General features: G+C 52.1%; 2 protein-coding genes across 5 annotated transcripts in view; both read right to left on the reverse strand.

Moving 5' to 3' along the window:
* Positions 1-144, reverse strand: part of LOC120320121 (zinc finger protein 777-like) — a 29,774-nt gene extending 29,630 nt beyond the window's left edge. For all 3 annotated transcript variants that reach the window (XM_039369586.1, XM_039369584.1, XM_039369587.1), the window contains exon 1: positions 38-144. The gene's annotated coding sequence lies outside the window, so the exon portion shown is untranslated. The remainder of the gene's footprint in view (positions 1-37) is intronic.
* Positions 145-9,137: 8,993 nt separating this feature from the next.
* Positions 9,138-25,363, reverse strand: ZNF777 (zinc finger protein 777). Of its 2 annotated transcripts, none has more exons than XM_039369576.1 (6): positions 25,209-25,363; positions 17,817-18,209; positions 16,343-16,469; positions 13,212-13,325; positions 11,093-11,347; positions 9,138-10,637 (listed from the first exon to the last, which is right to left on the reverse strand). In XM_039369576.1, exons 1-6 carry the CDS (start codon positions 25,230-25,232, stop codon positions 9,454-9,456), a joined length of 2,097 nt encoding a protein of 698 aa, XP_039225510.1. In that variant the 5' UTR covers positions 25,233-25,363; the 3' UTR covers positions 9,138-9,453. The 2 variants fall into 2 exon arrangements, with proteins under 2 accessions (XP_039225510.1, XP_039225509.1); XM_039369575.1 differs by having other exon boundaries at positions 17,817-18,212.
* Positions 25,364-25,958: the final 595 nt, after the last annotated feature.

The following is a 25,958-nucleotide window of genomic DNA, read 5'->3' on the forward strand; positions in this document are numbered from 1 at the left end:
GGGGGAGAGAGAGAGGAAAAGAAGCCGAGCTACCCACCGGTGGCGTCTCTGGCGAGCGGGCGAGCGGCGAGCGGCGCGCATGCGCGAGGAGGGCCGGCCCTTCCGACGCTCGCGGGAGGGGAACGAGGGAGGCAAGGAAAGCGGGGGGGGGGGCGGAGCGAGCGCCCGCGCAGCCCGGAGAAGCGCATGCGCCACCAAAGCTGCCTGCCTGCCGGGCGCGGCGTGGCCACAGCGCCACCTGCGGCGGGAGGAGAGCTTTGCGCCTGCGCGGCGGAAGGCGGAAGCTCGGGGAAAAAAAGAAAGCAACAGCGGAAGCCACTTCCGGTTGGCCTCTCTTTTCCCGTCCCAGAAGCCCCCTGCCCTGGCCTAAAGGGCGTCCCCCGGCAGGGGTGGGGCATCTTGAAAAAAAGCCCCCGAATTACAAACTCATTTAGTGACCCTTTAAAGCAGGGGAGTCTCGCCTGGCTGAGGAATTCTGGGACTTGAAGTCCACAAGGCATAAAAGGACCAAGCTTAAAAGTCCTGCTTCGGACTTCAACTCCCAGAATTCCTCAGCCAAGCACGCTAGCTGAGGAATTGGGAGTTGCAGTCCCACAAAAAATGCCAGGTGAAAACCTGCTTGTGGACACAACTCCAGAATCCTCAGCCAAGCACGATAGCTGAGAATTGGGAGTTGCAGACCCACAAGTCATAACGGGCAAATTGAAGACCCCCTGCTTGTGGACTTCAACTCCCAGAATTCCTCAGCCAGGCACGGCTGAGGAATTCTGGGAGTTGAAGTCCAGAAGTCATAAAGGGCCAAGGTGCCCCCTGCTTGTGGACTTCAACTCCCAGAATCCAGGAATTCTGGGAGTGAAGTCCAAAGTCATAAAGGGCCAAGTTTGAAGACCCCATGCTTGTGGACTTCAATCCCAGAATTCCTCAGCCAGGCAAGCTGAGCTGAGGAATTCTGGGAGGTGAAGTCCCACAAGTCATAAAAGGGCCGAGTTTGAAGATGCCCTGCTTGTGGACTTCAACTCCCAGAATTCCTCAGCCAAGCACGCTAGCTGAGGAATTCTGGGAGTTGAAGTCTCACAAAAAGGCCAGGTTTGAAAACCCCTGCTTGTGGACATCAACTCCCAGAATAACTTAGCCAAGCATGCTAGCTGAGGACTTCTGGGAGTTGTAGTCCCACAAGTCATAAAAGGGCCGAGTTTGAAGACCCCTGCTTGTGGACCCCCGCTTGTAGACTCAACTCCAGAATTCCTCAACCAAGCATGGTAGCTGAGGAATCTGGGAGTTGCAGTCCCACAAGTCAGGAAAGGGCCGAGTTTGAAGACGCCCTGCTTGTGGACTTCAACTCCGAATTCCTCAGCCAGGCCATGGTAGCTGAGGAATTCTGGGAAGTTGCAGTCCCACAAGTCATAAGAGGGCCGAGTTTGCAGACCCCCTGCTTGTGGACCCCTGCTTGTAGACTTCACCTCCCAGAAGTCCTCAGCCAAGCATGCTAGCTGAGGAATTCTGGGAGTTGCAGTCCCACAAGTCATAAGAGGGCCAAGTTTGAAGACCCCCTGCTTGTGGACTTCAATTCCCAGAATTCCTCAGCCAGGGATGGTAGCTGAGGAATTCTGGGAGTTGCAGTCTCACAAGTCATAAAAGGGCGGAGTTTGAAGACCCCCTGCTTGTGGACATCAACTCCCAGAATTCCTCAGCCAAGCACACTAGCTGAGGAATTCTGGGAGTTGCAGTCCCACAAGTCATAAAAGGGCTGAGTTTGAAGACCCCCTGCTTGTGGACCCCCTGCTTGTAGACTTCAACTCCCAGAATTCCTCAGCCAAGCACACTAGCTGAGGAATTCTGGGAGTTGCAGTCCCACAAGTCATAAAAGGGCCGAGTTTGAAGACCCCCTGCTTGTGGACCCCCTGCTTGTAGACTTCAACTCCCAGAATTCCTCAACCAAGCATGGTAGCTGAGGAATTCTGGGAGTTGCAGTCCCACAAGTCAGGAAAGGGCCGAGTTTGAAGACGCCCTGCTTGTGGACTTCAACTCCCAGAATTCCTCAGCCAAGCACGCTAGCTGAGGAATTCTGGGAGTTGCAGTCCCACAAGTCTTAAAAGGGCCAAGTTTGAAGACCCCCTGCTTGTGGACATCAACTCCCAGAATTCCTCAGCCAAGCACACTAGCTGAGGAATTCTGGGAGTTGCAGTCCCACATCATAAAAGGGCCAAGTTTGAAGACCCCTGCTTTAAAGTCACCACGGCCCTTAAAATGCGTGACTCGGGACTCTGTTTCACACTTAACGACCGTCATAGCAGCCCCGGGGTCATGTGATTGAAAATCCGGACACTTGGCAGCTGGCTCGTGTTTATGATGGTCCGCGGTGTCCCTGGGCATCATGGGATCCCCTTTTGACAATGAGTCAATAGGGAAGCTTAAGGACTGCAGTGACTCTCTTAACAACTTCTGGAGGCAGGTGGTTCCACCGGTTAATTGTTCTCACTGTCAGGAAGTTTCTCCTTAGTTCTAGGTTGCTTCTCTCCTTGATTAGTTTCCACCCGTTGCTTCTTGTCCTGCCTTCAGGCGCTTTGGAGAATAGCTTGACTCCCTCTTCTTTGGGGCAGCCCCTGAGATATTGGAACTCTGCTATCATGTCCCCCCTCGTCCTTCTCTTCGTTAAACTAGACATCCCCAATTCCAGCAGCCGTTCCTTATGTTTCAGCCTGCAGTCCCCTAATCATCTTTGTTGCTCTTCTCTGCACTCTCTCTAGAGCAGTGGTTCTCCACCGTGGGTCGGGACCCCATTTGGGGTTGAACAACCATTTCATGGGGGTCGCCAAACAACGCAGTCCGCCATTTTTCCCCCCCTTTTCCTTAGCTGTGCTACTCCCTTTTATTCTATTGGCTTTTGAAAGCCAATAGAAGAGACTCTCTTGAATAGAGTCTAATTCTATTGGCTTTCAAAAGCCAATAGGAATTGTCCAGGCTGTCTCTGCCCTGCTGAGCCCGCCAAAAGTCCCATTCTGCAAACGGTGCTGCACCCGTTGAGTAGTCCTCGACTTACGACCGGTTGAGTAGTCCTTGACTTACGACCGGTTGGGGGTCGCGGCATTCAAAAGGTTGAGAACCACTGCTCTAGAGTCTCAGCATCTTTTTTACATCGTGGTGACCAAAACTGGATGCCGTATTCCAAGTGTGGCCTTACCAAGGCCTTGTACAGTGGTATTAACACTTCACGTGATCTGGATTCGGTCCCTCTGTTAATTAAGGTGACCAACTTTTTTACAATGAGAAGGAGGACAAAAATAAATTGAAGACAAACAAAAAATGAGTCTAATGCGTGCGTGTGTGCCATGTCGTGTTTCGGTAAGAAGTAAACAAAGCCACTTGCGTGCGGCGCACTCTTGTGCGCAGCGCACTCTCTCAAAACAATTCTCCTGTGCGGAGTGCATGCGTCTCATAATCGCATCGCGCCGCACTGTGCCGAGCATTGACGAATCGTCATGTCAAATACAAATACGTCACATCACACGCAGCGGATCAGCTCGGCATCGATCGAATACGGCGATTTACAGATTAGTCTTCAAATATCGAAAAGGAGGACATGTAGGAGGACACTTTTTGAGAGAGGACAGAACTTACAAAAGGACTGTCCTCCCTAAAGGAGGACGATTGGTCAGCTTATGTTAATGTGATCATCCATTCAGGAAGGTTGAAACCCTCCAGCTAGATCAGTGGTTCTCAACCTTTTGAATGCCGCGACCCCCAACCGGTTGTAAGTCGAGGACTACTCAACTAGTGCAGCACGGTTTGCAGAATGGGACTTCTGGCGGGCTCAGCAGGGCAGAGACAGCCTGGACCATTCCTATTGGCTTTGGAAAGCCAATAGAATGAGACTCTATTCAAGAGAGTCTATTCTATTGGCTTTCAAAAGCCAATAGAATAAAAGGGAGTAGCACAGCTAAGGAAAAGGGGGAAAAAATGGCGGACTGCGTTGTTTGGCGACCCCCGTGAAATGGTTGTTCGACCCCAAATGGGGTCCCGACCCACAGGTTGAGAACCACTGAGCTAGATGCTTAGGAAGACAAAGAATCTTCAAATCTACACAGCCCGCCGAAACTCTACGACAGGACATCAGAGGCTTAACCCACAGATGCCAAAGGGGCAGACTCAGACGTGACACAGGAAATTACAAAGCCTCAAACAGGAACAGGAAACCACCTCAAGAGCCCCAGAGGGTATCAAAACCCACTCCCTACGTGTGCTCTGCCCCTTTTTCCCATCCCCAGAGCCATCTTTCTGCCTCGCTCTCCTCTTCGATAAACTGCAACCTTCTTTCCAAAGCCGCTGCCACGTCGTTTCTTCCCGGCTTGGGACTGGACCCTGTTGAAGACTTCTCCTTCCACACAACTGTGGCAAGCAACGCCATCAAATGAGACCAGGCTCAACGCTTAACAATTGTCTGACTTAGCGACAGGAAGGCTGGGACTCCGACTGTGGTCATACGCCGAGGGCTACCTGTATGTTGACACGGCTGCGACATCCCCAGAGTCACGTGGTCAAAATTCACACGCCTGAACACTGACGTATCGTTATGACGGGTCGCGGTGGCCCGGGGTCACGTGATCCCCCTTTTCTGACCTTCTGACAAGCAAGGGTCGTAAAACGGGGGCGAGAGTCCCTTGACCGTCTCCCCTAGCAACAGACACCTGGGGCTCCGTTGCGGTTGTAAACCGAGGACTACTGGGAGCCCGGCTTTCCTTTTTTTTCCCCTTCCCTTCAAGCGTAGTGGAGTCCCTGCTGTGTCCTTAGCAAGATTTTCCAGGTGCAATTTGTGTCTTTCTTAGGGCTAAAGGAAAGGGGCTGGCCCAATGTCGTCCAGCGGGCTTCGTGGCCAAGGCAGGATTAGAACACGGGGTCTTCCGGTTCTAACCCTGCCTTGAATGCAGGACAAGAAGCAACGGAGGGGAACTGATCAAGGAGAGAAGCAAACCTAGAACTAAGGAGGAATTTCCTGACAGTTAGAACAATTCACCAGTGGAACCACCTGCCTCCAGAAGCGGTGAATGCTCCAACACTGGAAGTTTTTAAGAAGAGACTGGACAGCCATTTGCCTGAAATGGTATAGGGCAGCGGTTCTCAACGTTTGTGTGACGGCGACCCCCGTCACACAAACGTTATGCGCATGCGCGGCGCGCATGGGGCGGCGCCCCATGCACGGTGGCGCGCATGCGCGGTGGCGCCCATGTGCGGTGGCGCCCCCAGAGGCGCAGTGCCGCCCCCATGCACGGTGTGCATGCGCAGCGCCGCCCCCGGAGGGGAGAAAATGGCGGATCGCCGCCTTTGGCGACCCCCGAAAAATGGTCGATCGACCCCAAATGGGGTCGCGACCCATAGGTTGAGAATCACTGGTATAGGGCTTCCTGCCTGAGCAGGGGGTTGGACTAGATGACCTCCAAGGTCCCTTCCAACTGTTATTCTATTCTATTCTAATCTAATTCTATTCCATATTTTCTATCCTATCCTATCTTATCCTATCCTAACCTATTCCACATTTTCTATTGTTGTCCTTATCCTATCCCATCCTATCCTATCCCATTCTATTTTCTATTCTATTCTATTTCTATTCAATTCTAATTCTATTCTATTCCTTATTCTATTCTATTCTTTCTCTCCTATTCTCTTATTCTATTCTCCTTTATCTCCTTATTCTATTCTATTCTAATCTAATTCTATTCCATATTTTCTATCCTATCCTATCCTAACCTATTCCATATTTTCTATTCTGTTGTTATCCTATCCTATCCCATTCTATCCAATCCCATTCTATCCTATCCCATTCTACTTTCTATTCTATTCTATTCTATTCTATTCTATTAATATAATTCTACTCCATATTTTCTATCCTATCGTATCCTAATCTATTCCATATTTTCTATTCTATTCTGTTCTTATCCTATCCCATCCCATCCTATCCCATTCTACATTCTATTCTATTCTATTCTATTAATATAATTCTATTCCATATTTTCTATCCTATCCTATCCTATTCCATATTTTCTATTCTGTTGTTCTTATCCTATCCTATCCCATCCTATCCCATTCTATTTTTTATCCTATTCTATTTATTTCTATTCAATTCTAATTCTATTCTATTCCTTATTCTATTTTAGTCCTTATTCTATTCTATTCTCCTTTATCTCTTATTCTCTATTCTATTCTATTCTAATTTCTACTCTACTCTAATTTCTATTCTATTATTGCTAATTCTATTCTATTCTATTCTTATTTCTTATTCTATTCCATTCCATTCCCATCCCATTCCGTTCTCTAGCCTGGTGCCTTAGTCACTACACCAAACTGGATTTAGCAAGGTGGACATCCCTTCAGGAACGGACACGGCGGCTCAGATCAGCAATGCCCAGATCGCAAATCCTGCGGGACCGAGTCTCTCCGGATTAAGGAGAGACCAAGAGATTGCCCACTTCCACTCCGGACGGCTATTTCTTGTTAATGCTTCTTGATGATGCGAAACGTTTTCAAGTGGGAAAAAAAACTAAGGAAGTCCAGTTGCCTTTTTTTGGGGGGGGGAAAGTACCATTGGGACAACCATGACCTGGATGACGGAGACTTAGAACAACTAATCTTAGAAGAGCAACTAGGATGATTAAAGGCCTGGAGACTAGGACGTATGAAAAACGGCTGCAGGATTTGGGTTTGGCTAATCTGGAGAAAAGGATTGTGGGGGAGGGGAACACAATAGCAGTCTTCCAGTATTTTGGGGGGCTGTCCCCAAGGAAAGAGGGGTCAATTTATTTCCCAAAGCACCAGAAAGCAGGACGAGAAACGACGGACAGCAGCTCTACAAGAGAAGCAACCTGGAATGAAGGAGAAACTTCTTAAGGGCGAGAACGATTAACCAGTGGAACAGCTTGCCACCGGAAGTTGTGGGCGGCACATCGTTGGAGGTTTTTAAGTAAAGAGACTGGACAGCCAGTTGCCTGAAACGGTTTAGGGTTTCCTGCTCAAGCCGTGGGTTGGACTAGATGACCTCCAGGTTCCCTTCCAGCTATGTGATTCTACGATTCTGTGTCTCCTACTTGACTTGGAAGCCACTGGTCTCAAATTGTTTTGGGGAGGGGTCGGGCCATACCAGGTCCCTTCCCACTCTTGTGATTCTATGATTCTGTAAGGGTCTCCCGTTTGAGCAGGGGGTGGTGGACTAGATGACCTCCAAGGTCCCAACTCTGTTATTCTACGATTCTGTTAAGGGTCTCCTGCTTGCCTTGGACAGCCACTTGTCTCAAATTGTTTGAGCAGGGAGGGGGGACTGGACTAGACAAAGCCCCTTCCCACTCTTGTGATTCCATGATTCTGTAAGGGTCTCCTGTTTGAGCAGGGGGGTGGACTAGATGACCTCCAAGGTCCCTTCCAACTCTGTTAATTCTACGATTTTGTTAAGGGTCTCCTGCTTGCCTGGACAGCCACTTGTCTCAAATTGTTTGAGTGGGGGGGGGGACTGGACTAGACGAAGACCCTTCCCACTCTTGCGATTCTATGATTCTGTAAGGGTCTCCTGTTTGAGCAGGGGGGGTTGGACTAGATGACCTCCAAGGTCCCTTCCAACTCTGTTAATTCTACGATTTTGTTAAGGGTCTCCCGCTTGCCTGGACAGCCACGTGGTCTCAAATTGTATAGGGTCCCCTGTTTGAGCTGGGGGTTGGACTAGAAGACCTCTAAGGTCCCTTCCAGCGCTAGTCTGATTGATTGATTGATTGACACACAGGAATCATGGCTTTGTGGGAACCACTGGGCCCCGAGCGGCTCTAGAGTCGGGATCACAAGCGCCATGCAGCCAGTAACGGACAGAACGTTCAATAAAAGGCCCACTTTCTTAATCCCCATTGAGCGTCATTAGAGATCCTCCGATGGGCAGCCTCGGAGAAAAGCACTTGGTGAGTCCACCATCTTTCTGGAACAAAGAAAACAAAAACAAAAAACGGCCGGCTATGGAATTCTGGGAGTTGAAGTCCACACACGTTAAGGTGGCCAAATTTGAAAAGCGCTGATTTAAAGAGAAGGTTTCATCGGTCCGCTTCTGCTCCCTTGAAGAGAAAGGGCAAAAAAAAAATGATAACATTTCTCAAGCGTACCAAAGACCCAGACGAAAGAAAATATAAGCCGGAGGCCCTACGTTGACAAAATCCCCCCCAAAATATATAGGTTTAGTGACCAAAAACTGAGTTACGACCGTTTTGTTCGCACTTAGGAACCGTTGCAGCCCCTCCCTCATGGTCACCTGATCAAAATTCAATCGCTTGCCAATCGACTCATATTGCAGTGTCATGTGATCCCCTTTTTGCGACCTTGTGACAAGCAACTCCAGAAATTGTGGGCGCTCCACAAGAAGAGACTGGACAACCGTTTCTTTGAAACGTTATGGGATTTCCTGCCTGAGCAAGGCGGAGGGCTGGACTAGAAGACCTCCGAGGTCCCTTCCAACTCTGTGATCAACGGGAAAGCCAGATTCACCTCACAACCCTGTTGCTCCTTTAATAGCTGCCGCGATCCACTTCAGAGTTGTGGCGAGAGAGGTCGTACAACGGGGCAAACCTCTCGTCAACAACGGTCTCGCTTTAGCAACAGAACTTTGGGATCAATCGCTATCCTTTTTAGGGACCCCGAGAGCTTGTGCAGGGAGACAAATTCCTTGTGTGTCCAACCACACTTTGGCCGAGAAAGAATTCTATTCTATTCTAAAAATTGTGATCAAAACTCAAGGGCTACCTATAACAGAGGTCCTCAACCTTTTGGGCACCAGGGACCGTTTCTGCGGAGAGAGGCTTTCCCGCAGACCGGAGGGTGCGCGCGGTTTCATGTGCTGCCTGCATCTCGCGGATGGGGCTTTGTTTGTTTCTGCGGCCCGGTTGCTGGCGAGCCGCAGCCTCGGGGGTGAGGGACCCCTGACCTATACCACACCCGGAAGGAAGCTAAGATAAGGAAAGCTGGGCCGTATCCTTTTCCGTAGGCATCCTTGAAGACTTCGGAAGCTAGGAAGAAACTACGCCGGGCGCTTCCCTGCAGCCCGTCGTCCTCGCTACCGATGGCGCTAGCCCTTTTCGGGGAAGGCCTGAGGAAAGAAAGCCAGAAGCTTCAGCAGATGCTTAGCAAATAAATCAGGCTCCACATTTATTATCAAAAAGAACAGAAGAGGGGAGGGGGGCAAGAAAGCCAGAAGCTAGGAGAAGAGCAGTTTGTGTCCATCAAGGTTACGTTGCCGGACAGATGGGGGTTAGTTGAATCCGAAACCCGTTACTAGCTTCGAGGCAGGGACCCTGACTCAGTGCTCCAGTGGGCAGAGAGGTAGGTATCTCTGCAGGATGTTCGTCTCCAGCTCCCCCCCCCCCATCAGTCCTCCGTCCCCGGATACCAGGGCTGGCTTTGGAGGGGGGGGTATCAGAGAGCAGGGACGGCCCCTCACTCCCCCATGTGTGTCCGCAAGTGGTACTTGAGCGACTGCTTGTAGCGGAAGCACTTGGCGCACTCCGTGCACGGGTAGGGCCGCTCGCCGGTGTGCGCCCGCTGGTGCTCCAGCAGGTGGTGCTTCTGGGTGAAATTCTTCCCGCACTCGGCACAGTGGTACGGCCGCTCGCCTGTGTGGATGCGCTGGTGCTCCAGCAGGTGGTGCTTGCGGATGAAGCCCTTGCCGCACTCCCCGCAGGCGTGGGGCCGCTCGCGGGTGTGCACCCGGTAGTGGTTGGTCAGCTTCGACTTCTCGCTGAAGGTCTTGTCGCACTGGCTGCACTTGTACGGCCGCTCGCCCGTGTGTGTCCGCTGGTGCCGCAGAAGGTGGGAGGGCCGGCTGAAGGCCTTGCCGCACTGCGGGCAGATAAAGGACAGCTCGGCTTTGCCGGCGTGCACCCGCTGGTGCATGGCCAGCGAGATCTGCAGCCGGAAGCTCTTCCGACACTCGCTGCACGAGAACGGGCGCTCGCCCACGTGGGTGATCTGGTGCTTGCTGAGGCTGGACTTGTGGCTGAAGCTGCTCTCGCACTCGCTGCACTTGTAGGGCTTGCCGGGCGGCGGGGGCGGCTGAGGCTGGGGCTTAAAACTGCGCTTGTTGGGGTAGGCCTGTCCGCGGCGGGGCGGCGGCGCCGCCACCCCGCGCCGCGCCGTGTGCAGCCGCTGGTGCAGGAGGTACTGCTGCTTGATGCGGAAGCTGAGGTCGCAGGCGTGGCACTCGTAGGGCCCCTCCTTGAGGTGGTTACGCTGATGGATGATGTAGTTGATCCGCAGCATGAAGCTCTTGCCACAATCCGGACAGATGTACGGCCGCTCGCGCGTCCGGTTCCGCTGCTGTAGGGTGACCGGCCGCGCCTCGACGCTATTGTCTCTCTCGCAGAGCGGGGCGCAGATGCCCACGGTGGGTCGGGGCGGCTTAGCCGCCCTTTGCTCCTCCCGGAGAACCTCCACGTTGCAAGTCAGCGAGCAGGGCGGTTCCGCCCGGGAAGAAAAGAGCCCTCGGGTCTCCAAGCTGACGGGGTCTTCCTCCTCCTCTTCTTCTTCCTCCTCTTCCTCCTCCTCCTCTTCCTCCTCTTCCTCTTCCTCCTCCTCCTCTTCTTCTTCTTCCTCTTCCTCCATTTTAATTACGATCCCGTCGTCTTGCGAGAAAGACAGAAAGGGGAAAACAAAAATATCAGGGGGCGCACGCAGCGTCGTTCAGCAAGAGGGGAAAAAAAAGCGTTCAGGGCTCAAAACGTCTCGCGACGGGCAGGAGGATAGGTTGAGCCGATTGCCGTCCTTGGAACACAAAATGTCCCCGAGTCTCTCAAGGTACTGAATAATTGCAAAATGAGGGTCCACTGGGAGGGCATCTTTGGGGGAGCGTAGATACCTTAGCTACATGGGACAGGATAAGACAGGGGTCCCACCCTCTTAAAGCCTACCGGCTGGGGAATTCTGGGACAGGAAGTCCATCCTCCTTCAAGGCACGCTTGGAGGGTCCCCCTCAGGGCTGAGGGTCCTCAGAGCCAGAGGGCAAGGGGCATCCTCTCCACACGGGGTTATTTCCCTCCCCGGGACAGGCGGTCACGACTAGGGGGGCGTCTGTGCTCACCCGTGCAGTTGCCGTGCTGGACGGTCACTCTCTTGATCTCCCCAAAGTTGACGTCGTACTCGCTTCCTTCCTCCACGTTGTTCCCGGCAAAATTTCCCAGGGGGGTGGCGGCGCTGTAGGGGCTTCCGCACGGGGCTTCGGGGTCCAGGCCTTGGAAATCCCCTTCCGAACTGCCGGACATCTGGTGGGGCTCCAGGTCCCCGGCACATTCGTCGGAATGCGGCTCTTCCGTTTTGATGACCACCCGGATGCCGGCTGCAAGGGAGGGGGGAAAAAAAAAATCAGAAGACAAGGCAGGGCTTCGGTCGCGCCCGTCCCCGACTTGACGCCCGTTCGTTTTAGCGACCATTCCCCGTCGCCACGGCAGTAGGAAAAAGGGACCGCTGGCCATGTCCCCCCACTTACGACCGTGGCAGCGTCAATGCGTTGAACTTGACCAAACTTCAGACGTTTGGCCACTGCGTCGTAGTTATAACGGTCACAGGGCCCCGGGGTCGCGTGATCTCCTTTTGTGACGAGTCATGTCAACGGGAGATCTGGAGTCACTGAAACACGACACTAGGTGGGTGTGGCTGGGTGGGCGTGGCTGGGGGATTCTGGGAGTTGAAGTCCACGCCTCTTAAAGCATGCCGGCTGGGGGGATTCTGGGAGTGAAAGTCCTCCCCTCTTAAAGCATGCCGGCTGGGGGATTCTGGGAGTGGAAGTTCTCCCCTCTTAAAATATGTTATTCAAAGCATCCATCTTTCCATCTATCTATCATCTATTTATCCATCATCCATCTGTCTCTGTGTCTGTCTGTTTGTCTGTCTGTCTGTATCTATCTATCTATCTATCTGTCCGTCTATCTATCCATCCATCCATCCATCCATCCATCGATCCATCCATCATCCATCTGTCTATCATCTCTCCATTTATCATCCACCTGTCTGTCTGTCTGTTTGTCTGTCTGTCTATCCGTCTATCCATCCATCCATCATCCATCTATCTGTCTTTCTATCCATTTATCATCCATTGGTCTATCATCCATCTTCTGTCTGTCTGTTTGTCTGTCTGTCTGTCTGTTGAAGTCCACCCCTCTTAAAGCCTGCCAGTTGGGGGATTCTGGGAGTTGGTCCTCCCCTCTTAAAGCATGCTAGCTGGAGGATTCTGGGAGTTGGTTCCCCCCCCCAAAGCCTGCCGGCTGGGGGATTCTGGGACTGGAAGTCCTCCCCTCTTAAAGCATGTTATTTAAAGCATCCATCTTTCCATCTATCTATCATCTATTTATCCATCATCCATCTGTCTGTGTCTGTCTCTCTGTCTCTCTGTCTCTATCTATCTATCTATCTATCTATCTATCTATCTATCTATCTCTATCCATCTATCATCCATCTGTCTATCATCTCTCCATTTATCATCCACCAGTCTGTCTGTCTGTCTATCCATCCATCCATCCATCTATCTGTCTTTCTATCCATTTATCATCCATTGGTCTATCATCCATCTTCTGTCTGTCTGTCCGTTTGTTGAAGTCCACCCCTCTTAAAGCCTGCCAGTTGGGGGATTCTGGGAGTTGGTCCTCCCCTCTTAAAGCCTGCCAGCTGGGGGATTCTGGGAGTGGATGTCCAGGGGTCTGAAAGTTGCCAAGGTTGGGAAACCCTGGATGAAACGTGAGCAAAGCAGCTCCGTCTGCTCTAAAGGTCTAAAGCAGCGGTTCTCAACCTTTTGAATGCCACGACCCCCCAACCGGTCGTAAGTCGAGGACTACTCCGCCGGTCGTAAGTCGAGGACTATTCAACTGGTGCAGCACCGTTTGCAGACTGGGACTTTTGGCGGGCTCAGCAGGGCAGAGACAGCCTGGACCATTCCTATTGGCTTTGGAAAGCCAATAGAATGAGACTCTATTCAAGAGAGTCTATTCTATTGGCTTTCAAAAGCCAATAGAATAAAAGGGAGGAGCACAGCTAAGGAAAAGGGGGAAAAAATGGTGGACGGCGTGGTTTGGCGACCCCCGTGAAATGGTCGTTCGACCCCAAATGGGGTCCCGACCCCACCGGTGGAGAACCGCTGGTCTAAAGAGCTAAAGATAATTGAATTTAATTTGCTTGCAAATCTCTTCCCGACGGAGGCCGGCACCCACCGGCTGTGGCATCGGGCAGACTTCCCTGTTCTTCCGAGTCCTGATCGTCTCCCAGACAGGCGTCCGTCGCCCGCTCGGCCTGGGACAGCACGCCTGGCTTGGAAATTGCATAGTCTGCGGGAGGAAGGGGAGAGAGAGGTCAGCCCGTGGGTCCAGGGACAGCAGACAAGACTCGGGTTCAAAAGACGGCTCTGGGGGGTGGGGTCAGCTGTGGAAGAGAGGAAGCATAAGGTGTGCTAGGGGAAAGAAAATGACAGTGAGATGGGTGGGGGGAGGGAGAAAGAAAGAAAGAAAGAAAGAAAGAAAGAAAGAAAGAAAGAAAGAAAGAAAGAAAGAAGAAAGATAGGAAGGAAGGAAGGAAGGAAGGAAGGAAGGAAGGAAGGAAGGAAGGAAGGAAGGAAGGGAGGGAGGGAGGGAAGAAAGGGATGGAAGGAAGAAAGAGAAAGAAAAGGAGAGTGAAAGGAAGGAAGGAAGGAAAAGGAGATGGAGATGAAGGGAAGAGAAGAGAGAAAGAAAAGGGGGAAGGGAAAAAGGAAAGAAAAGGAGAAAGAGAGGGGGAGACAAAGAAAGAAAAAGAAAGAAAAGTAAAGGAAGGAAGGAAGACAGAAAGAAGGGGTAGAAAGAAAGAGAAAGGAAGGAAGAAAGAAAGAAAGAGAAAAAGAATGGAAGGAAGGAAGGAAACAATGAGAAAAAGGGAAAGATGGAAGGATGGAGAGAGAAAGATGAAGGAAGGAACAAACGGAGATTGAAAGAAAAAGAAAGAAAGAAAGAAAGAATAAAGAGGGAAAAGAAAGAATGGAAGGAGGGAAACAGGAAAAAGTGAAAGATGGACGGATGGAGAGAGAGCAAAAGGAAGGAAGGAAACAATGAGCAAAAAGGGAAGGACGGATGGAAGGATGGAGAAAGAAAATGAGGAAGGAAGGGAAGAGAGAAAGAAAGAAAGAAAGAAAGAAAGAAAGAAAGAAAGAAAGAAAGAAAGGGAGAAAAAAGGAAGGAAGGAAACAATGAGCAAAAAAGGAAATATGGAGGGATGGAAGGATGGAGAGAGAAAATGAGGAAGAAAGGAAGGGAAGAGAGAAAGAAAGAAAGAAAGAAAGAAAGAAAGAAAGAAAGAAAGAAAGAAAGAAAGGGAGAAAAAAGGAAGGAAGGAAACAATGAGCAAAAAAGGAAAGATGGAGGGATGGAAGGATGGAGAGAGAAAATGAGGAAGAAAGGAAGGGAAGAGAGAAAGAAAGAAAGAAAGAAAGAAAGAAAGAAAGAAAGAAAGAAAGAAAGAAAGGGAGAAAAAAGGAAGGAAGGAAACAATGAGCAAAAAAGGAAATATGGAGGGATGGGAGGATGGAGAGAGAAAATGAGGAAGAAAGGAAGGGAAGAGAGAAAGAAAGAAAGAAAGAAAGAAAGAAAGAAAGAAAGAAAGAAAGGGGAGAAAAAAGGAAGGAAGGAAACAATGAGCAAAAAGGAAATATGGAGGGATGGAAGGATGGAGAGAGAAAATGAGGAAGAAAGGAAGGGAAGAGAGAAAGAAAGAAAGAAAGAAAGAAAGAAAGAAAGAAAGAAAGGAGAAAAAAGGAAGGAAGGAAACAATGAGCAAAAAAGGAAATATGGAGGGATGGAAGGATGGAGAGAGAAAATGAGGAAGAAAGGAAGGGAAGAGAGAAAGAAAGAAAGAAAGAAAGAAAGAAAGAAAGAAAGAAAGAAAGAAAGAAAGGGAGAAAAAAGGAAGGAAGGAAACAATGAGCAAAAAAGGAAATATGGAGGGATGGAAGGATGGAGAGAGAAAATGAGGAAGAAAGGAAGGGAAGAGAGAAAGAAAGAAAGAAAGAAAGAAAGAAAGAAAGAAAGAAAGAAAGAAAGAAAGAAAGAGGGAGAAAAAAGGAAGGAAGGAAACAATAAGCAAAAAGGGAAAGATGGAGGGATGGAAGGATGGAGAGAGAAAATGAGAAAGGAAGAGAAGAGAGAAAGAAAGAAAGAAAGAAAGAAAGAAAGAAAGAAAGAAAGAAAGAAAGAAAGAAGGAAGGAAAAAGGGAAAGATGGATGGATGGAGAGAGAGAAATAGAGGAAGGAAGGGAAGAAAGCAAGAAAGAAAGAAAGAAAGAAAAAGAAGAAAGAAAATGAAGGAAGGGGGGAGAGAGAGAAAAGGGGAGAAAGAGAATGAAAGGAAGGAAGGAAGGAAGGAAGGAAGGAAAAGCAGATGGAGATGAAGGGAAGGGAAGAGAGAAAGAAAGAGAAAGAAAAGTAAAGGAAGGAAGGAAGGAAGGAAGGAAGAGAGAAAGAAGAGGGGAAGAAAGGGAGGAAGAAAGAAAGACAGAAAGAAAAAGAATGAAAGGAAGGAAGGAAACCATGAGAAAAAGGGAAAGATGGAAGGATGGAGAAAGAAAGAGAAAGAAAGAAAGAAAGAATAAAGGGGGAAAAGAAAGAGAATGGAAGGGAGGAAGGAAACAGGAAAAAGGGAAAGATGGATGGATGGATGGAGAGAGAGAGAGAGCAAAAGGAAGGAAGAAAGGAAACAATGAGCAAAAAGGGAAAGATGGATGGATGGATGGAGAGAGAAAATGAGGAAGGAAGGAAGAGAAGAGAGAGAGAGAGAAAGAAAGAGGGAGAAAGAAAAGGAAAGGAAGGAAAACATGAGAAAAAGGGAAAGATGGAGGGATGGAGAGAGAAAATGAGGAAGGAAGAGAGAGAGAGAAAGAAAGAAAGAAAGAAAGAAAGAAAGAAAGAAAGAAAGAGAAAGAAAGAGGGAGAAAGAAAAAGAAAGGAAGGAAACAATGAGCAAAAAGGGAAAGATGGAGGGATGGAGAGTAAAAAAGAGAAAGGAAATGGAGAAAGAAAGAAAGAAGAAAGGGGAAAAGAAAAAGAGAATGGAAGGAAAGAAGGAAACAGGAAAAAGGGAAAGGTGGATGGATGGAAGGCAAGAAGGAAGGAGAGGGAGGAAAGGAGGAAGGGAGGGAGGAAGGAAGAAAAAGAGGGGAGGGAGGGAGAAGAAAGCTGAGAAAATGTCTCCTTAATTCCAGGCTAATTCCACACACACCGCCCCCTCCCGCCTCCCAGGTGGAGCTCAAGCTGCCCCCGGAGGATTTGGCGTGGGGGGGTGGCGGTGTGGGGAGGTGGGGAGGTCCCCGGGTCCCCCTTACCCAAGGAGATCAAAGACTGCTGGTTGCCCTTCATCAGGTTCTTGTACAGCTCCTTCTGCCACTCTTCCAGCTTCTCCCATTCCTTCTCGTTGAAGTAGACCGACATGTCGTCGAAGGTCAACGGCACCTGCGGCGGAAAGCGAAGGCGCGCACGCTCAGCCGGGGAAGGGGAGGACGGACAGCGAAAACGGGGAGGGGGGTTTTTTCTCTCCCAGATCGCCCGCGCGTTGATCGTCCCGGAAGCGAAGACCATCAGGGGGAAGGGGGGGGGCGAGGAGGAGGAGGAGGAGGGACTGTGGGGTCCCTGGTGCTCTCTAAGCTGGGTGGTTTCCTCGCGGACATCTTATCACCCAACTAGGGAACATCTTCAGTGCTAGAAGGAAGTGGAGTTTGAAAGAAGGAAGAGGAGAGGAGGAGGACGACGACAACAACAACAGTCGGGTCCTTGGTGCTCTCTGAGCTGGGTACTTTTCATGCAGACATTTCATGATCCAACTAGGGAACATCTTCAGTGCTACGAGGAAGTGGTTTGAAGAGGAGGGAGGAGGAAGGAAGGAAGGAAGGAAGGAAGGAAGGAAGGAAGGAAGGAAGGAAGGAAGGAAGGAAGGAAGGAAGGAAGGAAGGACTGTGGGGTCCCTGGTGCTCTCTGAGCTGGGTGGTTTCCTTGCAGACATCTTATCACCCAACTAGGGAACATCTTCAGTGGTAGAAAGAAGTGGAGTTTGAAGAGAGGAGGAGGAGAAGGAGGGGGGGGAGGAAGAGGAGGAGGAGGAAGCAGAGGAAGGACTGTGGCGTCCCTGGTGCTCTCTGAGCTAGGCTGTTTTTTTTTTTTTTTTTTGCAGATGTCTCGTGACCCAACGAGGGAACATCATCAGTGCTAGAAGGGAGCAAACAGCCTAATCAAGGAGGCCCCCAAAAGACCCCCACCCACACCGACAGAGCAAACCACTGTAGATAAGCAGAGATGAGACTTCAGTCCAGGACGGGGCTTCGAACCATGCAGGGCTTCAGACAGGGGTGGGGCTGCAGATTGGGGCGGGGCTATGGACTGGGGCGGGGCTTCAGACTGGGGAGAGCTGCGTACCCATGCAGGGACATGGCAGGCTGGGGACCAGTACAGGGGCAGGGCTTCAGACTGGGGAGGTGCTGCGTATTGGGGCGGGGCTATGGACTGGGGCAGGGCTTTTTGACCAGGACAGGGCTTCGGACTAGGGTCGGACTTCAAACCATGCAGGGCTTCGGGCAGTAGCGGTCTTCAGATTGGGGCAGGCTGCAGACTGGGGCGGGGCTTCGGACAGGGGGCGGGGCTTCGGACAGGGGGCGGGGCTTCAGACCGGGGCGGGGCTTCGGACCAGGGAGGGCTGCGTACCCATGCAGGGACCAGTACAGGGCTGTGGACCGGTATCAGGCTGTGGACCGTCGCCATGCCGCAGCCCGGAACTCCTAATCATGGCTCGTCCCATTCAGAACCTACTTTCGGGGTCTCCCCCTTGGAGCCCGGCGGGAAGCGGAGGATCCAGAAGTTGCGGTTCTTGAGCAGGTTCTCCATGTTCTCCAGCCGCCGCTGCAGCAGGCTGTATTCCTGAATGAGGGTCCCCAGCGCGGCCCACTTGCTCTCCAGCTGCCCGCCGATCTCCACCGCCGTTTTCTCGCAATCCAGAATCTTCTTCTCGGCGCTTCCAGTTCTGCCTTCCAGGTCCAACAAGCGGGCGGTGTGCGAATCCACCTTCTTCTCCATGGCTTGGAAAGAAGCCACCAAGGTCAGGGCGATCTCGGCCGCCTGGTCCTCCCGGTCAAAGAGTTGGTCGGGATCGGGGATCGGCGGCGGCGGAAGGAACGACGCGGCCGCCGCATCCCGTCGAGACGCCTGCTGAGAGAGGCACGGTTACGACGCCACACCGACGCCCCGTCGCTTGGACGCCGCCACGTCATCCCCAACCTCGCCGCTACACAAGACAGCTAGTCCTCGACTTACGACCGTTCACTTTGTGACTGTTCCCGGTTACCCACAATGACTTAGGACCATTTACAACAGCTCATTTAGTGACTGTTTGATGTTACGCCACTAAAAAAAAAAGTGACTTTAGACGATTTTTCACACAAACATTGCAGTGTCCACGGATTCACATGATCAAAATTCGGACGCCTTGGAACCGACTCATATTTATGACGGTTGCAACGTCCTCAGAGTCACGTGATCAAAATTTTTGATGCTCGGCAACCAACTCGTATTTATGACGGTCGTAGCATCCTCGGGGTCACGTGATCAAAATTCGGACGCTCAGCAACCGACTCGTATTTATAAAGGTTGCAGCGTCCCGAGGTCAGGTGATCAAAATTCAGACACTCGGCAACTGACTCGTATTTATGACGGTCGCAGCGTACCGGGATCATGTGATCAAAGTTCAGACGCTCAGCAACTGACTCGCATTTATGACGGTCGCAGCGTCCCGGGGTCACGTGATCGAAATTTGGATGCTTGGCAACCGATTTGTATTGATGACTTACGACTGGGTCCTCGCGCTTACGACCATCGCGGTATTTAAGGTTGCTGTCCTTAAACAGGGAAGACTAAACAATTATTATGTTGAGGAATCCATCTCGGCTTCGTAGGCAAAGGAAATTAATTTGAAATCTACATTTGTTTTCTTTCTTTTCTTTTTCTTTCTCTTTCCTTCTTCCCTGTCTCTTTTCCTTCCTTTTCTCCTTCCTTTCTTTTTTCTTCCTTCCTTCCTATCTTATCCTTCCTTCCCTTCTTTCCTACTCTTTCTTTTCCTTCCCTCCCTTCTTCCTTCCTTCATTTACTTCCTTCTTCCCTCTCTTCTCTTCTTTCTTTTCCTTTCTTCCTACTCCTTCCTTCCCTCCCCTCTTTTTCTTCTTTCCTTCCCTTCCTTCTTCTCTCCCTTCCCTTTCCTTTCATCCTACTTTCTTTTCCCTTCTTCCCTTTCCTTCCTTCCTTCCCTTTCTTCCTTCATTTACTTCCTTCTTCCCTCCCTTCCCTTCTTTCTCTTTTCCTTTCTTCCTATTCTCCTTCCTTCCGCTTCTTTTCCTTCTTTCTTTTCCTTCCTTCTTTCCCTTTCTTCTTCTCTCCCTTCCCTTCCCATCCCTTTCCCTTTCCTTTCTTCCTTTCTTCCCTCCTTTCCTTTCTTTTCCTTTCCTACTCTTTCTTTTCCTTCCCTCCCTTCTTCCTTCCTTCATTTACTTCCTTCTTCCCTCCCTTCCCTTCTTTCTCTTTTCCTTTCTTCCTTTCTTCCCTTTTCTCCTTCCTTCCCTCCCCTTTCTTTTCCTTCTTTCCGACCCTTTTCCTTCCTTTTCTCCTTCCTTCCTTCCCTCTTTCCTTCCTTCTTTCTCTTTTCCTTTCTTCCCACTTTCTTTTCCTTCCTTCCTTTTCTCCTCCTTGCCTTCCCTTCTTTCTTCTCTTCCTTCCTTCCCGCTGCTCAGGGGAACATTTGTTAAGCGAGTTTTGCCCCCTTTGACGACTTTGTCCGCCCTCCCCCGTCGTTAAGTGAGTCGCGGCAGCTGTTCATTGGGTGGTGAAGCGAATCGGGGCTTCGTTGGACGGTCGCAAAAGGGGATCACGGAACCCCAGGACACGGCGACCGTGGTAACTACGAGTCAGCGGCCGAGCGTTCTGAATGTGGATAGCGTGACCTGGGGAGACGCTGCGACGGTCATTAAGTGTGACAAACCGTCCTAAGTCCTTTTTCAGGGCGGTTGCAACTTCGGTCACTAAATGAACTGTCGTTAAGTCGAGGACTCCCTGTATTTTAAAGAGTTTTTTTCCCCAAGAAACCAAGGTTGTCCCCAGCTCACCCCAAAATATCCCTTCCCTCGTTCTTTCTTTCTTTTCCCTTCCTTTTCTCTCTTCCTCCCTTCCATCCCTTCTTCCTTCATTTACTTCCTTCTTCCCTCCCTTACTCTTCCCTTTCTCTTTTCCTTCCTTCTTCCCTTCCTTTCCCTCGGCCTTCTCTTCCTCCGTTCCAACTTTTCCTTCCTTTTTTTTCTCCTTCCTTCCCTCCCTTTCTTTTTCTTCCTTCCTTTCCTTCCTTCTTCCCCCTTCCCTTCCTTTCCCTTCCCTCTTTACTTCCTTCAGACTTTCTTTTCCTTCCTTTTCTCCTTTTCTTCCTTCCTTCCTTTCCTTCTTTCTTCCCCCTTCCCTTCCGTTTCTTTTCCTTCCTTCCTTTCCTTCCTTCCTTTTCTCCTTCTTCCTTCCTCTTTTTCTTTCTTCCTTTTCCCCCTTCCCTTCCTTTTCTCCTTCTTCCTTCCTTCTTCCCCCTTCCCTTGCTTTCCTTTCCCTTTCTCGTTTCCTTCCTTTTTTCCTTCTTCCTTCCTTCTTCCCTCCTTCCCTTCCTTTTCTCCTTCTTCCTTCCTTCTTTCTTCCCCCTTCTTCCTTTTCTCCTTCTTCCTTCCTTCTTCCCTCCTTCCCTTCCTTTCCTTTCCCTTCCCTTTCTCTTCCTTCCTTCCTTTTCTTCCTTCTTCCCCCCTTCCCTTCCATTTCTTTCTTTCTTTTCCTTCCTTCCTTCCCTTCTTCCTTCATTTATTTCCTTCTTCCCTCCCTTACTCTTCCCTTTCTCTTTTCCTTCCTTCCTTCTTCCCGCCCTTCCTTTCCTTTCCTTTCCCTTCCCTTTCTATTTTCCTTCCTTCCAATTTTCTTTTCCTTCCTTCCTTCTTCTCCCTTCCCTTGCTTTCCTTTCCCTTTCTCGTTTCCTTCCTTCCTTTTTTCCTTCTTCCTTCCTTCCTTCTTCCCTCCTTCCCTTCCTTTTCTCCTTCTTCCTTTTTCCTTCCTTCTTCCCTCCTTCCCTTCCTTTCCTTTCCTTTTCTCTTTTCCTTCCTTCCAACTTTCTTTTCCTTCCTTCCTTTTCTCCTTCCTTCCTTCCTTCTTCCCCCTTCCCTTCCATTTCTTTCCCTTCCTTCCAACTTTCTTTTCCTTCCTTCCTTTTCTCCTTCTTCTTTCCTCTTTCTTTCTTCCTCTTCCCCCTTCCCTTCCTTTTCTCCTTCTTCCTTCCTTCTTCCCCCTTCCCTTGCTTTCCTTTCCCTTTCTCGTTTCCTTCCTTCCTTTTTTCCTTCCTTCCTTCCTTCCTTCCTTCCTTCCTTCCTTCTTCCCTCCTTCCCTTCCTTTTCTCCTTCTTCCTTCCTTCCCATCCTTTCCCTTCCCTTTCTCTTTTCATTCCTTCCAACTTTCTTTTCCTTCCTTCCTTTTCTCCTTTCCTTCCTTCCTTTCCTTCCTTCTTCCCCCCTTCCCTTCCATTTCTTTCTTTCTTTTCCTTCCTTCCTTCCTCCCTTCTCTCCCTTCTTCCTTCATTTACTTCCTTCTTCCCTCCCTTACTCTTCCCTTTCTCTTTTCCTTCCTTCCTTCCTTCTTCCCGCCCTTCCTTTCCTTTCCCTTCCCTTTCTATTTTCCTTCCTTCCAACTTTCTTTTCCTTCCTTCTTTTTCTCCTTCCTTCCTTCTTCCCTTCCTTTCCTTTCCCTTGCCTTTCTCGTTTCCTTCCAACTTTTCCTTCCTTCCTTTTCTCCTTCCCTCCCTTTCCTTCTTCTTTTTCTTCCTTCCTTCTTCCCCCCTCCTTTTCCCTTTCTCTTTTCCTTCCAACTTTTTCCTTCCTTCCTTTTCTCCTTCTTCCTTCCTTCCTTCCTTTCTTTCTTTTTCTTTCTCCCTCCCTTCTTCCCCCTCCCCTTTCCTTCCCTTCCAACTTTCTTTTCCTTCCTTCCTTCTTTCCTTCCTTTTCTCCTTCCTTCTTCCCTTCCTTTCTCTTTCCCTTCCTTCCCACTCTTCCTTCCAGCGTCCGCCTCTCCATTTCAGCCCAACATCTTGACTTTCCTAGCCCCCCCAAACCCCCAATCTTCTCTCCGGCCAGCCGTGTCACCCCAATTCCAGGAAAAAGGGGGGGGAAACTAGAGAGAATTATCCCCCCCTCAAAAAACCCAGCCTAGCCAGCCCCTCCTTCCCTCCTTGATGCATCCCCCCCCTGCAGAAAGGAGCAGGGCAAAGGCCTGGCATAGGGACTGGCCCAGGATCCCCCCCTCCCCACCTAAGGGGAGGGGGGTGTCATTAGTCACAGCTAGTCTCGGGGCCAGGGCCCGCAAGCAGCAAAGGCAGCAGTCCAGCCTGGGCACCAGGGGAGGGGGAGCCGAGGCCACCTCCCTACCCAAAGACCTGCCACAGGGGTCTCCCCCCCCCACAGCTTAACCTCTGGGCATTGCTTTGGGGGGACCATCTAGTCTCCCAGCCAGACCCCAGAGGGAGGAGAAGGCAGCAGTCTAGTCTGGACACCAGTGCCAGGGTTAAAGGGGCAAATCCTGGCCTAGAGACTGGCACAGACACCCCCCCCCATCTTGATGGGGGAGGGTCTTAGTCCCAGCCAACCTCGGGGAGGGGGGGGATCGTCCAGCCTCCCTGGGAGGCCCCAAGGAGGGCGGAAGGCAGCAGTCCAGCCTGGGCCCCTGGGGAGGGGGCAAAGCTTGCCACAGAGACTGGCATAGCCCCCCCCCCTAAATACCCCCCTCCCATCTTTGGGGAGGACTCCTTAATCACAGCCAGGCTGGACAGTCTCTCTGCCAGGCCCCAAGAAGGGTGGAAGGCAGCAGTCCAGCCTGGGCCCCTGGGGAGGGGGTAAACCTTGGCATACAGACTGGCATACCCCCCCCCATCTTTATTGGGAGTCCCAGCCAGGCTCTGGGGCGACCACCCCCTGTACAGTCTCCCTGCCAGGCCCCAAGAAGGACGGCAGGCAGCAGTCCAGCCTGGGCTCCTGGGAGGAGGGGCAAAACCTGGCCTAGGGACCAGCATCGACCCCCCCTGTAAATAGCCCCCCATCTTTATGGGGGGGGGAGTCCTTAATCGCAGCCAGGCTCTGAACAGTCTCCTTGCCAGGCCCCAAGAAGGACGGCAGGCAGCAGTCCAGCCTGGGCACCGGTGGGCGGGGGGAGGCCAATCTTGGCATTACAGACTGGCATATCCCCCCCCCATCTTTATCCCCCCCCAACATTATGGGGGGGGGCTCCCTAGTCCCAGCCAGGCTCTGGGGCGACCCCCCCCCGACCGCCGTACAGTCTCCCAACCAGGCGCCAAGAAGGGTGGCAGGTAGTAGTTCAGCCTGGGCACTAGTGTGTGTGGGGGGGCAATCCTGGCACGGAGACTGACATATCTCCGCCATTTTTATTGGGGGTGGGGCTCCCTCATCCCAGCCAAGCTCTGGGGCGACCCCCCCCGCCGTACAATCTCCCTGCCAGGCCCCCAACAAGGGCGGAAGGCAGTAGTCCAGCCTGGGCACCAGTGTGTGGGGAGGGGGGGGCAAACCCTGGCATATCACCCCCATCTTTATCCCCCCCCGACATTATGGGGGGGGTCCCTAGTCCCAGCTAAGCTCTGAGGCGACCCCTCCCTTGTACAGTCTCTCTGCCAGGCCCCAAATAGGGTGGAAGGCAGTAGTCTAGCCTGGGCACCAGTGGGGGGGCTAAAGGGGGGCACACCCTGGGCTGGCGTTCCCCCCAACATTAGGGGGGGGCTCCCTAGTCCCAGCCAAGCTCTGGGGTGACCCCCCCGCTGTACAGTCTCCCTGCTAGACCGCAAGAAGGATGGCAGGCAGTAGTCCAGCCTGGGCACCCGTGGGGAGGGGGCACACTCTGGCTTAGGGTCCCCCCCTGACATTACGGGGGGGGGCTCCCTAGTCCCAGCCAGGCTCTGGGGTGACCCCTCCCTTGTACAGTCTCCCTGCCAGACCCCAAATAGGGTGGAAGGCAGTAGTCTAGCCTGGGCACCAGTGGGGAGGTGCAAGTAGGGGCACACCCTGGGCTGGCGTTCCCCCCAACATTATGGGGGGGCTCCCTAGTCCCAGCTAAGATCTGAGGCGACCCCTCCCCTGTACAGTCTCCCTGCCAGACCCCAGGAAGGGCGGAAGGCAGTAATCCAGCCTGGACAACAGTGTGGGGGGTCAATCTCTGGCATATCCCCTCATCTTTATTGGTGGGGCTTAGACCCAGCCAGGCTCTGGGGTGACCCCCCCCCGTACAGTCTCCCTGCCAGGCCCCAGGAAGGGCGGAAGGCAGTAGTCTAGCCTGGGCACCAGTGGGGGGGTGCAAAGGGGGGCACACCCTGGGCTGGGGTTCCCCCCAACATTAGGGGGGCTCCCTAGTCCCAGCCAGGCTCTGGGGCGACCCCCTCTGTACAGTCTCCCTGCCAGGCCCCAGGAAGGGCGGAAGGCAGTAGTCTAGCCTGGGCACTAGCCCGGGGGGGGGGCAAACCCTGGACTTGGGTCCCCCCCCAACATTATGGGGGGGGCTCCTTCGTCCCAGCCAGGCTCTGGGGCGCGCCCCCCCCCCGACCGCCATACAGTCTCCCTGCCAGGCCCCAAGAAGGATGGCAGGCAGTAGTCCAGCCTGGGCACCAGTAAGGGGGGGGCACACCCTGGACTGGGGTGCCCCCCCACATTATGGGGGGGCTGCTTAGTCCCAGCCCCCCCTCCCCTCCCCACAGGACAGTCTCCAAGCGGTCAGCATGCAGCTGCAGCAGTCCAGCCTGGGCAGTGCCCCCAGCGGAGGGGGGGGGTGGCATCCCCAGCCTGGAACAGCCGGCTCTTCCTTCCTTCCACCCCCCCCCTCCCTCCGCCGCTCCTCCCGGCTCGAATCCCCGCGGCTCTTCCCGGTAACCCCCCCTCCCTCCGCGACCGCCTCTGACGGCTGTTCCCGTTACTCCCCTTCCCGCCGGCCCGGCTGGGCTCCCGCGGCTCTTCCCGCCGCCCCCCCTCCGTCGTCGAGGGGGGGGCGGGCCCCAACCGGGTTGACAGGCCCCGTCAGCTCCTTCACCCCCCCCCTCCCGCCGGTCCCATCGAGCGGCGCTCCCCCCTCCGCGAGGAGGACGCTCCCCCTCACCTGGGCCGGCGGCCCCCCCTCCATGGTCCTTTGTTGCCCCCCCCCCGCAACGGGGCGCAGCGCCGCACAACGAGGTTCAGCCGGGCGAGGAGGCGGGAGGGGGAGGAGGAGGAGGAGGAGGAGGGAGGAGGAGAAGACAGCGCCGCCGGGTCCCTGCGCCCGCCGGGTCTGCCTTGGCCGCGCCTGCGCGGAAGGGCTCGGCCGCTGCGCCAAGCGCCGGCGCTCTAGAGGCCGGCCTCGATTGGGAAGCGCCGCGCGGTCAGGCGCTTTGCGACCTTACGTTGCGTTTTGTTTTTATCACGCTCCCCCCTCCCTTTTTTTTTAATTCCCAAGGTTGGTCTTGTGTTTCTTGCTCCGGAAGTCGTCCCCGAAGGAAGCGGGCGGGTGTAGAAATGGAATCCAGGCCTTTATAAAGAGGCATTGATGGATGGATGGATGAATTGATTGATGGATGAATTGATGGATGGATGGATGGACTGACCTGGGGAATTTTCACCTTGAAAGGGCACTAAGTGTTGAATCAGCCCTGAATTTAAATGTCAGAGCAGTCTACATTTCTCAAACAAATATTTTGATAGGAACTCAGCTGAATAATCAATGAATAATGAGGATAAGATAAAAACAAAATGAAATCAATATAAAAGGAAAGCAAATCATGGTTTTATAATCATAGTTCAACTTAGTATTCAATGAAGCAATTATTCAGTGGAATGCATATTCTTCATTTTATTTCCCCCCCAAAAATATGAT

This window comes from Crotalus tigris, unplaced genomic scaffold, assembly GCF_016545835.1.
Source record: "Crotalus tigris isolate CLP2741 ecotype Arizona unplaced genomic scaffold, ASM1654583v1 scf7180000021169.355214, whole genome shotgun sequence".
NCBI classification, from domain to species: domain Eukaryota; kingdom Metazoa; phylum Chordata; class Lepidosauria; order Squamata; family Viperidae; genus Crotalus; species Crotalus tigris.

Excerpts from the sequence above, each read along its gene's own strand:
- ZNF777 (XM_039369575.1), bottom strand. The coding sequence starts at position 25,232 with ATGGAGGGGGGGCCGCCGGCCCAG. Across the intron at positions 18,213-25,208 it reads AGGGGGGGCCGCCGGCCCAG|CAGGCGTCTCGACGGGATGC; the intron begins GTGAGGGGGAGC and ends TGCCTCTCTCAG. Across the intron at positions 11,348-13,211 it reads TCTGCCCGATGCCACAGCCG|CCGGCATCCGGGTGGTCATC; the intron begins GTGGGTGCCGGC and ends CCTCCCTTGCAG.